We start from the raw sequence: 13,787 nt of genomic DNA, 5'->3' as shown, positions 1-13,787 counted from the left end.
GGATAGTAATGAGCTTGTCTTGTCACTGTTTGAAATCTCATCTTGACCTCGTTTGTTGATTTACAGGATAATAATCGTATTATTCTACATTAAAATAAATTAGGTTTCCTTCAGAAACCAGCTCCACTGTAAATGTTGCTGCCGGAGCGTCGATGATCGCTGAGCGCTCAGATCAAACCGAACCTAAGCAAGCGGACATCATCTAGGAAATCGTGTTTCTTGTCGGACCCTATCGAACGTTGCACCAGCGAACGCTGCGCTACACCGGTACGTATGTAAAGTGAATATTTAATTTACATATGGTAATATTTAAGTCACACTTCAAACGCATATAAACAGAATGTTGTCCTGCTTAACATCTGGTTTCTGTTTAAATAGTTAACAGCTGTTTACACCGGCTACTAGCAACACGGCTAACGTATCCGTGCTATTCTGGAGCAGCCTTCTGCTTCTTCTTCGTCTGCTTTCGGCTTGTCCCGTCAGGGGTTGCCACAGCAACTCACCCGTCACTTCAAACTGAAAGATTGTTTGAACTTACAATTTTGGCCAAGTTTTGTTTTTCCTGCCGCAACCCTTTGCTTTTATCCGGGGTTGCTGTGCTACGCTAGCTCCTGCTAAGCTAAGCGTGCTAGCTACGCTAGCTATGAGGCTGCAATGCTACTGGAATTGTTTAGCATGAGTAAGGATCGATCAGCGCTGAAACCAGACATATCTAGGATATTATAATGGGATGTTTTGACTCGTCGTGTCTTCTGATTTATTCAGTATCTCCGTTATCACCTCCTTGGACAATAAACAATAACGTGGAGCTGCTACTGCCCAGTTCATTGGCTGTCAGGTTCGTTGGAGCAGTGTCGCACGCAATGGATGAAGAACCAGAGAGGGCCAAGCGCTGGGAAGGGGGCTACGAAAGGACTTGGTAAGGCTGCAGCACAGCGTGAGATGCTCGTGGTTGACATTCGATAAGACGGGTTCTCCTCCAGGGAGGTTCTGAAGGAGGATGAATCCGGTTCCCTCAAAGCGACGGTGGAGGAGATCCTGTTCCAGTCCAAGAGCAGAAGGTGCGTGCATGAGAACGAGTGAATGAAAACGTTCGGTTCTTCTTCACGATGAGAGTTATTCTCATCTGTAGCATCTGTGTTGTCTCATTTAGCTCCTTGTTTATCTCGTAGGGTCAGAGAGAGTCCAGGACAAGTGCGGCTTGGGATGGTGAGTTCCCACTTCGGTGTCCTCCTACAGGACAGATGCTACGTTACGTAGCGCTAACTCCACGGCTAACCCTGACCAATAATACTTTGATACGTTTACAGACACTTCAGATTAAGTCATTAGCATAAGAAATGCAACTGTTTTTTTGGTCTCTTGTCTCACTGTTAATCCAAATGTCGTGAGACATCATGGTACTGAAGTGCCCTACAAACCGCTGACTTGTGGGGGGGGGGGGAGACCCTGAACCCTGAACCTGGAGACAGAGACCGGCCCCTTTGATACTAGGACAAAGAACAAAAACAGACTCAGTCTGTGGCTGCCCCCTGGAGGAGGGTCCCAGAAACCTGCCGTTCCCTGAAACCTGCCGGTCCCAGAAACCTGCCGTTCCCAGAATCCTGCCGGTCCCTGAAACCTGCCGTTCCCTGAATCCTGCCGGTCCCAGAATCCTGCCGTTCCCTGAATCCTGCCGGTCCCAGAATCCTGCCGGTCCCAGAATCCTGCCGTTCCCTGAATCCTGCCGTTCCCTGAATCCTGCCGTTCCCTGAATCCTGCCGGTCCCTGAAACCTGCCGTTCCCTGAAACCTGCCGGTCCCTGAAACCCTCCGGTCCCTGAAACCTGCCGTTCCCTGAATCCTGCCGGTCCCAGAATCCTGCCGTTCCCTGAATCCTGCCGGTCCCAGAATCCTGCCGGTCCCAGAATCCTGCCGGTCCCAGAATCCTGCCGGTCCCTGAAACCTGCCGGTCCCTGAATCCTGCCGTTCCCTGAATCCTGCCGGTCCCAGAATCCTGCCGGTCCCTGAAACCTGCCGTTCCCTGAAACCTGCCGGTCCCTGAAACCTGCCTGCTTTTGTTTTCTGCATACATTCTAATGTTCATTGGCGCGACAATGATGCACCATCAATGTGGTCCAGATTCTTTATGGAATCGGGTCTAGAAAGACTTTAAACTGGAGACTTAAGACGACCAACTCCACCTAACGGCACCATTAATCCACTCACTAGTAGCCTAGCATTAGGCTGCTTAATCCACTCACTAGTAGCCTAGCATTAGGCTGCTTAATCCACTCACTAGTAGCCTAGCATTAGGCTGCTTAATCCACTCAGTAGTAGCCTAGCATTATGCTGCTTAATCCACTCACTAGTAGCCTAGCATTATGCTGCTTAATCCACTCACTAGTAGCCTAGCATTAGGCTGCTTAATCCACTCAGTAGTAGCCTAGCATTATGCTGCTTAATCCACTCACTAGTAGCCTAGCATTATGCTGCTTAATCCACTCACTAGTAGCCTAGCATTAGGCTGCTTAATCCACTCACTAGTAGCCTAGCATTATGCTGCTTAATCCACTCACTAGTAGCCTAGCATTAGGCTGCTTAATCCACTCACTAGTAGCCTAGCATTATGCTGCTTAATCCACTCACTAGTAGCCTAGCATTAGGCTGCTTAATCCACTCACTAGTAGCCTAGCGTTATGCTGCTTAATCCACTCACTAGTAGCCTAGCATTAGGCTGCTTAATCCACTCACTAGTAGCCTAGCATTATGCTGCTTAATCCACTCACTAGTAGCCTAGCATTAGGCTGCTTAATCCACTCACTAGTAGCCTAGCATTATGCTGCTTAATCCACTCACTAGTAGCCTAGCATTAGGCTGCTTAATCCACTGACTAGTAGCCTAGCATTAGGCTGCTTAATCCACTGACTAGTAGCCTAGCATTAGGCTGCTTAATCCACTGACTAATATCCTAGCATTAGGTGCTGTAGAAGGCTAATGAGAAGCGTTCTGCGCTACAGATGCGTCACCTCTATGTGGTGATCGACTGTTCCAGAAGCATGGAGGACCAGGACTTGAAGCCAAACCGCCTCACCTCGACTCTGAAGGTAAATCCTCTTGCGGACCCGTCGCACGGTCCAACGGCAGAGATGCGCTGTGATTGGCTGCACAGCAACTTCCTCTCTCCTCTCCTCTCCTCAGCTGATGGAAACATTTGTGGATGAATATTTTGACCAGAACCCCATCAGTCAGGTACGTTGTTGCCAGCGAGAGTTTTTGAGACTTGATTTCCACTTTCAATTGTCCAGCCGGCGTTAGCACGACTTGTGGCTAAAGTTAGAGATTTAGCTGCAGAGTTCATGTTACTTGTAAACAAATTCAAAAACAGCCAAATGCTCCGTAAAGCTTTCATGGATAGACTGACGCTGGGTGGGTCGCTGTCTTCTGTTCATGCATGGTGGAATCGGGAGGCATTCTGGGACATGTATCATTAGCCTGGGCTAATAGAGGCTATGCTACCGGTCAGTGGGTGAGAGGAAGGCCTCCACTTGTATCACACTACGGCGTTGCATCGTCTCTTCCTGTCCTCAGGTGGGCATCATCATCACGAAGAATAAAAGGGCTGAGAAGCTCACTGACCTGGCAGGTGAGGATCTCTCAGCTGGTGAAGTTAAGCTCCACCCTTCAGTTTTCTTAAATGCCGTACATCCTCGTTCTAAGTTGAAGGTTACTACCTTCTCTCTACATATATATATATATATATATATTGTATATAAAACACTTGAGTGTCTCCTTCACGCTCGAGCTGACACTCCGTCGAGGTGAGGCCGACTATATCCTGCCGATAACACTCCTCTCCCGGCCAGTTTCCGTAGCCGACGATCCGACCTCGACCACTCGTGCATTAAACGCTCTTCAGTGTTGGAGCCTCTTCTAGTCTTGTGGAATCTGACACTGGTCTGATGTGAGTGTCTTGTTTACCCCCCCCCCAGGAAATCCAAAGAAGCACATCGCTGCTCTGAAGAAGCTCGTGGGGACTGTGTGTGGGGGCGAGCCGTCCGTGTACAACTCCCTCAGCCTGGCCGTGCAGACGCTCAAGTACGTCCTGCGCTCTTCCGTGCTCTCTGTGGTGCTGCTGAACGTCACCCGTCTGCCCCCGTGTGAAGGCACGTGCCTGGACATGCGAGCCGAGAGATCCTGATCGTCCTCAGCAGCCTCACCACGTGTGACCCCGCCAACATCTGCGAGCTGATAAAGGTTCGAGTCCCGCCCGGCTGAAGGTGCGCACCCGGTGCTTGATCCCAGCTTGGTGTAGACGGTGTCTCTCCTCTGCCAGACCCTCACGTCTCTGAAGGTGCGGGTGTCGGTGATCGGCCTGTCGGCGGAGGTCCGGGTGTGCACGGTGCTGACCAGGGAGACTGGCGGCTCGTACCATGTCATCCTGGATGAGGGTCACTTTAAGGACCTGCTGATGCTGCACATCAAGCCTCCCCTAGCCAGTTCCTCAGCCGAGTGTTCGCTGATACGGATGGGTCAGTACCCCCCCCCCCCCCGTTTCTATGCCAACATCCTGAGAAAGCTCAGCGGCGGCGTAAACAAATAGCTTCTTTTAGCTTCCAATCCCTCAGACTGTAAACGCGTCTCTGCACTTTGAACCTTGTGTCCCCTCAGGTTTCCCCCGGCACACCCTCACCTCGCTCACGGACCGGGACGCCAAGCCGTCATTCAGCATGTCGTAAGTCGAGAACACGCGTGTGAGCAGCCGGCGTGCTCCGGGGAGGCCACGCCCTCACCATGTCCCTCCTGCCGTGCCTCCCAGCCATCTGGACAGCAGCAGCGGTCCAGGTCTCACTCTGGGGGGGTACTTTTGTCCCCAGTGCCACTCCAAGTACACTGAGCTCCCGGTGGAGTGTAAAGTCTGCGGTACGTGTGATCTGACCTTTCTGCTGTGTGTGTGTGTGTGTGTTTGAACAAATACTAGCTAAAGTACTCGGCAAACAGCCGTCCAGTCGTTCGTTTGAAGGTAAAGTTAGGTAGCTGAGTTCAACATGTTTGCTAACCATCCGTAGATGCTAATGCTAGCTTTCATATTCCCAGATTGTTTCTTTATTCCTTGCGTGTGTATATATATATGTATGATGTGGTTGCCATGGTGTTACTGCTGCTTCAGAAACCAGATGCATGATGGTAGTAAGGGAGAGCATGGTATTCAGCACACGCCTCAAGTCCTCGTCTGGCGCGTGAGCCGGAACAGGAAACGTGAATACGTTTAGCGTCTATGCCGTTTCGGTACCGAGTCCATGCCTGAGGTCCGTGACTTTGTGACCCGTTCTCTCACAGGTCTGACTCTGGTGCTGGCCCCGCATCTCGCCAGGTCCTTCCACCATCTCTTCCCCCTCCAACCCTTCGTAGAGAGTCCTGTGGAGGAGCTTCAAGGAGACAGGTGACTCGTGCAGTCGCACACAAGCGTGGTGTCCTGGTTGCAGAACTAAACCTGTCGTCATTGGGTTTTAGATTCTGTCACGCTTGCCAAGGGGAGCTGAAGGAGAAGCGCGTGAGTACAGCGTGGGTCAGAACCATTTCCATTTCGCCAAGAACTTTCATTCAATTCATTTCATGCATGCATCAGGCTGCGCAGAGATTTCAAACTGCTTCAGTTCTTAAAGGACAACGTTGTCCCTCGTCCTCCTCGGTAAAGGACCAGAAAATATTTGAGTTGTCCTCACAATAAACCTTTATTGACTAATGATCACAGATATCTGGTCTCTTGCTCTGCAGCTTGAGCAAAGAGCACCTGCCACCATGTCCCAGTCCGTTTCACATCAATCACGCAGATAGATACAACACGTTTGAGTTGTATTCAGAATAAGAGCATTAGTAAAGAGTAACAAAAATGATATGGTGGAGGCGCTTTAAAGAGAGACATACGTGGGATACACGAGCAGCCGCAAAGTGAACGATGAAGTAATGTTTGGAAATATCAAGACAAAAGCTGCTGCTTCAAGTCAGAATGTTTCCTCCATGATGGTCACACAGGAGCTGAGAGCCCGACAGCGTCACAGTCTACGAAGCTTAGCTTTAACCCTTGCAGTTACATCCATAACCTTTCCAGTTGACAACATTTTCTAGAAAGTGTCTTATTCCAGCAAATGTCCACTCGTGTGTTTCCAGATATTCAGCTGTCCATCATGTCGTAGTGCTTTCTGCCTTGAGTGCGACGTCTTCATCCACGACTCGCTGCACTGCTGCCCCAGCTGCATCCACAGTCAGAGTGCGTCCTGATGCCGAGAGGTCGACCAATGAGGGCTTCTGAAACCGAGAGGTCGACCAATGAGGGCTTCTGAAACTGAGCTCGACCAATGAGGGCTTCCTGCGTGTTCTGAGCCACTGAACTCTATTCCTGTGCTTTTGTATTTGACTAAATAAAAATCTGCATTGTTTATACTTTACAATAAAACAGACGTTTGTGTGTAATTGTTCTTTAATCCATTAAGATGAATTTGTTGTAGTTTCAAAAAAAAGGCAAAAATTAAGTTATTAAGGTATAAAATTAAGGTATAATCTCTTCTTTGCTCGAGATTACTGTATTATCGACTGTGACCTTGTTAAGGTCTGATGATGACACCGACCTGTTTTGAAAGCAGGATACATTTGTATTTATTTCAAAGGGATAATTGTTGCAGTTGGAGTTGGCCTTTTGTCGTTGCAGAGATGTTATGTTGTGTCAATTAAATAATTAAACACTCGATTATTATAATTTTCATTTAGTATCCTGATGTATTTTACCTATTCCACCAATATTTTCTTAGATCGTGATAACAATAATCTAGATTATATACAAATTATATGATACCTATGAGGCTGCATTATTCATTTATTGAATTAGAAAAAAAGTATATTGGCATGTCAAAATGTTTTTCAACAATTATAAAACCACATAAATGTCTTATTCAAGAGTAGTTACAGCACCACCAAGCCCGTCCTAAAAGATAGATAAAGACATAAAATAACTTCATGCAGTGACTTTAATGCGTTATTTGCTTTACAGGGAATAATTAACATGTCATATATGGGCCAAGACTTGACAAGCTTTTGCCTTTGGTTAAACTTCACTTTTTAATTCTTTCTTGCCTTCAGAAAAAATGTGGCTTCTGAATCATTGTGCTCCTTCGATTCGTACGATGGCCGTTGGAACACCTCAAGCCTGATCAGGGAGCAGCCGCTCTCCTTCAACGCACTGCAGATCTTAGCCTCAGACAGCGCCACCACCGGAATCATCGCTCCAGGACCCGCAAGGTAGTACGTCTCTCCCAGGGTACCCATCAGCAGGAGGTGGCCTCCGGGCCGCAGGAGGCTCACGATGTGGATCAGCGCTCTGTTGAAGGCGCCCAGGTCAGGACTGGCACCCTCCAGACAGAAGCAGGAGGTAACACAGTCGGCCAGGGCGAAAGGAAGCGACCCAGGGGCATCGGGTCCCAGAGGATGAGGACGGTGCACATCAATGGGGAGGACGTCCGTCACAACCTGGCGTAGTTTGGTTGCCTTGTCTGTCCATTCTGAAGGCCTGGCAGAGACGAGAATACAGAGACAAAAAAACATTAAATTATCTATTGATGCAGTATTATTCCAGCCAGATCCAGAACCCCCTAAAACCGATCGGCAAAACCATTAAATAAACTGTACAGTAACTCAAACATGGAGCCGGGGGCGGTCCGGCTGCTTCCTGCTGAACCGGTTGGAGGTGGTTTTGGATTTATGCTGGAACGTTTTGACATTGGAGCTACGCCTCCCAGAGAGCGACTGGCGCTGGCCCGGAGAGTCCGATCTTACCGCCGTCCCTCCAGCTTGCAGACGTGCTGCAGGAAGGGCGTCCAGTTCATTTTGCTGCCCCCTTCGTTTTGGAGCCAGAGCCTCAACTCCCGTCTGTTTGCCTCCAGGAAATCTGTGAGGATCACCTGGTTGAAAACCTCGCAGGCACTCATCACCTGGTACAGAGTCGGACCGGAGCCGACGTCCAGCAGCCGCTCGCCCCTCATATCACCTGGAAACAAGCACGACGGGTCAGACGGTGGTCACCAGCACCGAAGCCCAGTGGCTGCCGTGAATCTGAATGGTTTTAACACTCAGAGTGTCAGAGTGGGTTTCATCTTGACCGATATTTACTTTGTCTCATGCATCTCCTCACCTTCAGTGAAGGCTCCATGCAGCCGGGCCAGCTTCCACCGGGTAATGCCATCTTCTCTGTCCAAATGAATCTCCTCTGCAGAACAGAACTTCTGCAGGAACGTCTCTGGATCAAACCTCTCATAGCAGGCTGCCATGGCCGCCACGCTGTTCTCCGTCGTCGCTCCTTCCATCTTGACACCTGTCCAGCTTTCAGGTGAACTGAGACTCCTTCGCCAGCCTTTTCTGCTTCCGCCTATGTGATCGTTACGTGTTTGCTCTGGGCTGGTTTCATGATCACAGGTCATTTAGATAATATCATACAAATGGGTTTCATGTACCTTCAAAGGGTGAGACGTTATGTCTAGAACAAAAGTAGAACTGTCATCATCACCATAATTAACTTAATTGAGTTTACCTTCCCTTTAGGCAGTTGCTCAGCAGCACGCTCAGAAATACTGTCTGTTTTTGTGAAACATACTTTTTCCGTCATTTATTTTTGCGGCTCCTTTGATCACATGATTGTGGTTTTCCTTCAGGCTCTCTAAACACGTCAAACTGGTGACTCCTTTAATGATGGAAGCCAAGTGACATACTTGGAAATTTATAATTTTGTCGTTAAAGTACAAGAAAGTTGAATGTCTATTCAGAAATCTTGCCACATTAGTGATGTCTGAGGAGAGCGTGCCAACTCTGTCGGTCATTGCACCAGTCCATGCCAAGCTTGTCCTGAGAACAGAATGAAACTCTGAGGAGTCAGATACAGTTAAGAAACTCAAGGCAGCTCTAGCACAAGACCTGTCAGAAGGATATGCCAATGAGAAGGAGACCCTGTACATGGCATCCGCCGTTGAGTCGCGGTTCAAGAATCGACCCTTTCTGTCTGAAGAAGAGACTGCCCTTACCTACCCCAGGCTGACTGGTGCTGTGGTGGCAGAAATGGAAAAGCAAGTAAGCATACAAGTAAATGTAATTTAATCTTGCATGTTTACAAATTGTAACTCTTGGTGTAAGCTTTTACAATGGTCCGCCTTAATTCCATTATTAATAATGTTTATAAGACAAGGTTGGATAGGATTAGAAATAAGGCAATAAGAGGGACAGCGAAGGTTAGACAATTTGGAGACATCCAAAATCTTGTTTTATGTTTTAGGATGTAGAATGTGAAGCGGATGGAGATGGACCTGCTCCCAACGTTCAGCCACTCCTGAAGAGACCCAGAGCATCATGTCCTTTAGCTGATCGCCTTGGTTCCACCTCTATCAGAAATGACATCCCTCCATCCATCCATCTTCTTCCGCTTATCCGGGGCCGGGTCGCGGGGGCAGCAGCCTAAGCAGGGAAGCCCAGACTTCCCTCTCCCCGGCCACTTCCTCTAACTCTTCCGGGGGGATCCCGAGGCGTTCCCAGGCCAGCCGAGAGACATAGTCTCTCCAGCGTGTCCTGGGTCTTCCCCGTGGTCTCCTCCCGGTGGGACGTGCAGGATACCTGTGGTGTGTGGGAGCTGCACGTGGGGGGGTGCAGGTTACCTGTGGTGTGTGGGAGCTGCACGTGGGGGGGAGCAGGTTACCTGTGGTGTGTGGGAGCTGCACGTGGGGGATGCAGGTTACCTGTGGTGTGTGGGAGCTGCACGTGGGGGATGCAGGATACCTGTGGTGTGTGGGAGCTGCACGTGGGGGGGTGCAGGTTACCTGTGGTGTGTGGGAGCTGCACATGGGGGGGTGCAGGTTACCTGTGGTGTGTGGGAGCTGCACGTGGGGGATGCAGGTTACCTGTGGTGTGTGGGAGCTGCACGTGGGGGGGTGCAGGTTACCTGTGGTGTGTGGGAGCTGCACGTGGGGGGGTGCAGGTTACCTGTGGTGTGTGGGAGCTGCACGTGGGGGGTGCAGGTTACCTGTGGTGTGTGGGAGCTGCACATGGGGGATGCAGGTTACCTGTGGTGTGTGGGAGCTGCACGTGGGGGGTGCAGGTTACCTGTGGTGTGTGGGAGCTGCACATGGGGGGTGCAGGTTACCTGTGGTGTGTGGGAGCTGCACATGGGGGGTGCAGGTTACCTGTGGTGTGTGGGAGCTGCACATGGGGGGGTGCAGGTTACCTGTGGTGTGTGGGAGCTGCCCCTCCCTGGCGCCGCCTATGAGCAGAATGTTTCTGGAACGTTTCCACCATCCTTTCATCCCAAGCGTCGTGTTTGTCTGAGATGTGTTGGCTTGAGTACAGTAATCACATGTCTAAAGTGTAATTAGGTGAATATTTGATGATGTTTTAATGATAGCATTGCTAAAGATAGATAAAGACATAAAAGAACTTCATGCAGTGACTTTAATGCGTTATTTGCTTTACAGAGAATAATTAACATGTCATATATGGGCCAAGACTTGACAAGCTTTTCCCTTTGGTTAAACTCCACTTTTTAATTCTTTCTTGCCTTCAGAAAGAATTTGGCTTCTGAATCACTGTGCTCCTTCGAGTCGTACGATGGCCGTTGGAACACCTCAAGCCTGATCAGGGAGCAGCCGCTCTCCTTCAACGCACTGCAGATCTTAGCCTCAGACAGCGCCACCACGGGAATCTTTGCCCCAGGACCCGCAAGGTAGTACGTCTCTCCCAGGTTACCCATCAGGAGGAGGTGGCCTCCGGGCCGCAGGAGGCTCACGATGTGGATCAGCGCTCTGTTGAAGGCGCCCAGGTCAGGACTGGCACCCTCCAGACAGAAGCAGGAGGTAACACAGTCGGCCAGGGCGAAAGGAAGCGACCCAGGGGCATCGGGTCCCAGAGGATGAGGACGGTGCACATCAATGGGGAGGACGTCCGTCACAACCTGGCGTAGTTTGGTTGCCTTGTCTGTCCATTCTGAAGGCCTGGCAGAGACGAGAATACAGAGACAAAAAAACATTAAAATATCTATTGATGCAGTATTATTCCGGACGGTTGTGGGGGGCGTGGTTTTGGGTGCTGGTGGGACGCCAGGCCGGCCTGCTGTGCCCCGTGCTGCTGCGCTAGCCTTGGTTTCGTCGGCTGTGTTGGTGTAGGTCGCCCCCGGGCCCTGGGTTGGTTCTTCTGCGTGTGGCTCTGGTGGGGCCAAGGTGGTCGTTCTCGGGTTGCTGTGGCTGCTTGGGGTGATCTGGGGGCTCATGTTGCCATTGTTGGGTCCGGGATGGCTGCCCCGTTCTTAGGTGTAGGTTTCACGCATGCCAGGTCCACCACTCCAGCACCTATCAAAACTCGATCTGAGAGTCAACCCCGCACACAGATCTCTGAGTCAGTGGAGGTTGCTGGGTCAGTGTTTGTGGCTCTCACTATGCTCTCTCTCTTTTTCCTCAGATCTCCTGAGAATTTGGTGATCCATACTTTCCTCTAGAGACGGATGTGAACCTGGTGTATTGGGACAACTCTTGGTGATGATTGGATGAAAGGGGTAGAATTAAGGAGCACAAATAAATCCATTGCACTTTCTTCTCAGAACACTGTGTATTTATCACTTTTTGTTTGTCCATGTTGTATGTTCACTGCGGTGTGCACAGCCCTCTACGGCGGTAAGCAGGTAATAAAACTAATAAAATATGAATAGGCTTGTCTGCCAAGAGGGCAGGTGACGGTCACAATCACTATAAGAATAACTAGAAAGACAATCAGAGATTGCAGACCCTCGCCTCCAAAAGACTATTCGATCTTGCGAGACAGTAAACAGGGCTTCCGGATCAGAGGAGCCAAACCTGCTCTAGCTTGCTGCTCCGGAACGTACTACAAGACACCTTCTGGACTCTTTTTCCCATCATGCCATTCGTGTCCCTCCCTCTTAAAGTGGCAGTTTACAGCACAGGCACAATTCCAGATGTAAAAATAATTCTAGAATCTGGATCCAGATCCGGATCAACGCCATTCTCGGGAAGGACCGAGCCACAGACAGAACCTTGCTTGTGTAAAATTTTCAAGTCGATTGGGTTACTAGTTTTTGAGTTATGCGCTCGGACAGACAAGCAAACAAACAAGCAAAGAAACAAACGGACCCAATTGCAATACGCTCGCCTCCCCTTCGGCAAGGCTAAAAAGCATAGAACTCTAACAGTGACTGACGTTGTGTACGTTGTCACTGTTGAGCACGAATGCAGACAAGGTAAAAAAAAAAAAGGAGAGTCCGATCTTACCTCCGTCCCTCCAGCTTGCAGACGTGCTGCAGGAAGGGCGTCCAGTTCATTTTGCTGCCCCCTTCGTTTTGGAGCCAGAGCCTCAACTCCCGTCTGTTTGCCTCCAGGAAATCCGTGAGGATCACCTGGTTGAAAACCTCACAGGCACTCATCACCTGGTACAGAGTCGGACCGGAGCCGACGTCCAGCAGCCGCTCGCCCCTCATATCACCTGGAAACAAGCACGACGGGTCAGACGGTGGTCACCAGCACCGAAGCCCAGTGGCCGCCGTCATTTGTCATTTGAATTTGAACCGATACCGAGTCCCGATCAGATACTTCTATAATACATAAAAAGAGAAGAAACGGATCCAGGATGTCCCTTATTTTTTATTTGATCATTTTATTTCAATATTTGTGGCGCAGCTTGAACATTCAAGTAATAAACACAATACTTTTTAACTTTGGACTTGAACTAGTGAAGCAGTAAATATTAAATCTTCTCCTCACCTTCAGTGAAGGCTCCATGCAGCCGGGCCAGCTCCCACCGGGTAATGCCATCTTCTCTGTCCAAATGAATCTCCTCTGCAGAACAGAACTTCTGCAGGAACGTCTCTGGATCAAACCTCTCATAGCAGGCTGCCATGGCCGCCACGCTGTTCTCCGTCGCCGCTCCTTCCATCTTGACACCTGTCCAGCTTTCAGGTTAGTGATGTGTCGGTCGCGAATTATCCGCTTCTCAGAACCGGCTCTTTTAAGTGAGCGACAGGAGCCGGTTCACGTCATTGGGAGCCGATTGGGAGCCAAAAACTTTTTTCTGTTAAAGTCTGATGTGATTGGTTGAGACGTGTGTCCATAACGGGCGGGCGGAGGGTTTACACACATACAGCACACCAAGCAGACGAACGAGAGACAAAGAGAGAGAACTATGCAGAGACAAACTACACAGAAAGGGTAAGAGAAAGAAGGAGTGATAGAAAACGTAGTACAATCTGGACACATTTTAATGGCACAAAGGCTGAGTAAAAATCTCATATCTAGCAGGCTCTAGAAATAACTTACACAGGCACATGCAGACTCTTCATCCTTTAGTGCCATTAGAGGAGAAAAGACGAGCCATAGAACCTGTGAATGGGGCCAGTATGTCCACTGCAAGTCAGGTGACCAGGCGTCCCACATTGTGCGGGATTGCACCGCATTTTTATCTCAAACCCGGCATCACGCAAATTGAGGCTGTGTCCCTCCCTCTTAAAGTGGCAGTTTACAGCACAGGCACAATTCCAGATGTAAAAATAATTCTAGAATCTGGATCCAGATCCGGATCAACGCCATTCTCGGGGAGGACCGAGCCACGGACAGAACCTTGCTTGTGTAAAATTTTCAAGTTGATTGGGTTCCTAGTTTTTGAGTTATGCGCTCGGACAGACAAACAAACAAACAAACAGACAGACAAACAAACGCACCCAATTGCAATACCCTCGCCTCCCCTTCGGCAAGGGTAACAAGAAGCTGCTGAAGATGC

At 49.6% G+C, this 13,787-nt stretch overlaps 3 protein-coding genes across 3 annotated transcripts; 1 reads left to right on the top strand and 2 right to left on the bottom strand.

Annotated features, from left to right (window-relative positions):
* Positions 1-250: 250 nt before the first annotated feature.
* gtf2h2 (general transcription factor IIH, polypeptide 2) lies at positions 251-6,495 on the top strand. Its single transcript, XM_068738322.1, has 15 exons — positions 251-267; positions 766-919; positions 984-1,061; positions 1,173-1,209; positions 2,999-3,085; positions 3,180-3,230; positions 3,570-3,624; positions 3,971-4,076; positions 4,145-4,235; positions 4,315-4,510; positions 4,650-4,713; positions 4,798-4,901; positions 5,319-5,421; positions 5,493-5,532; positions 6,150-6,495. Exons 2-15 carry the CDS (start codon positions 864-866, stop codon positions 6,258-6,260), a joined length of 1,179 nt encoding a protein of 392 aa, XP_068594423.1. The 5' UTR covers positions 251-267; positions 766-863; the 3' UTR covers positions 6,261-6,495.
* Positions 6,496-7,094: 599 nt separating this feature from the next.
* LOC137918172 (phenylethanolamine N-methyltransferase-like) lies at positions 7,095-8,335 on the bottom strand. Its single transcript, XM_068760926.1, has 3 exons — positions 8,164-8,335; positions 7,809-8,019; positions 7,095-7,542 (listed from the first exon to the last, which is right to left on the bottom strand). The coding sequence occupies exons 1-3, from the start codon at positions 8,333-8,335 to the stop codon at positions 7,095-7,097; spliced, it is 831 nt and encodes a 276-aa protein (XP_068617027.1).
* A 2,216-nt stretch (positions 8,336-10,551) lies between these two features.
* Positions 10,552-12,947, bottom strand: LOC137918171 (phenylethanolamine N-methyltransferase-like). Its single transcript, XM_068760925.1, has 3 exons — positions 12,776-12,947; positions 12,287-12,497; positions 10,552-10,999 (listed from the first exon to the last, which is right to left on the bottom strand). The coding sequence occupies exons 1-3, from the start codon at positions 12,945-12,947 to the stop codon at positions 10,552-10,554; spliced, it is 831 nt and encodes a 276-aa protein (XP_068617026.1).
* Positions 12,948-13,787: the final 840 nt, after the last annotated feature.

Source organism: Brachionichthys hirsutus, chromosome 4 (genome assembly GCF_040956055.1).
Source record: "Brachionichthys hirsutus isolate HB-005 chromosome 4, CSIRO-AGI_Bhir_v1, whole genome shotgun sequence".
NCBI lineage: Eukaryota > Metazoa > Chordata > Actinopteri > Lophiiformes > Brachionichthyidae > Brachionichthys > Brachionichthys hirsutus.
Note: the sequence above shows the minus strand (reverse complement) of the source record. Positions and strands in the feature narration are given on the sequence as shown.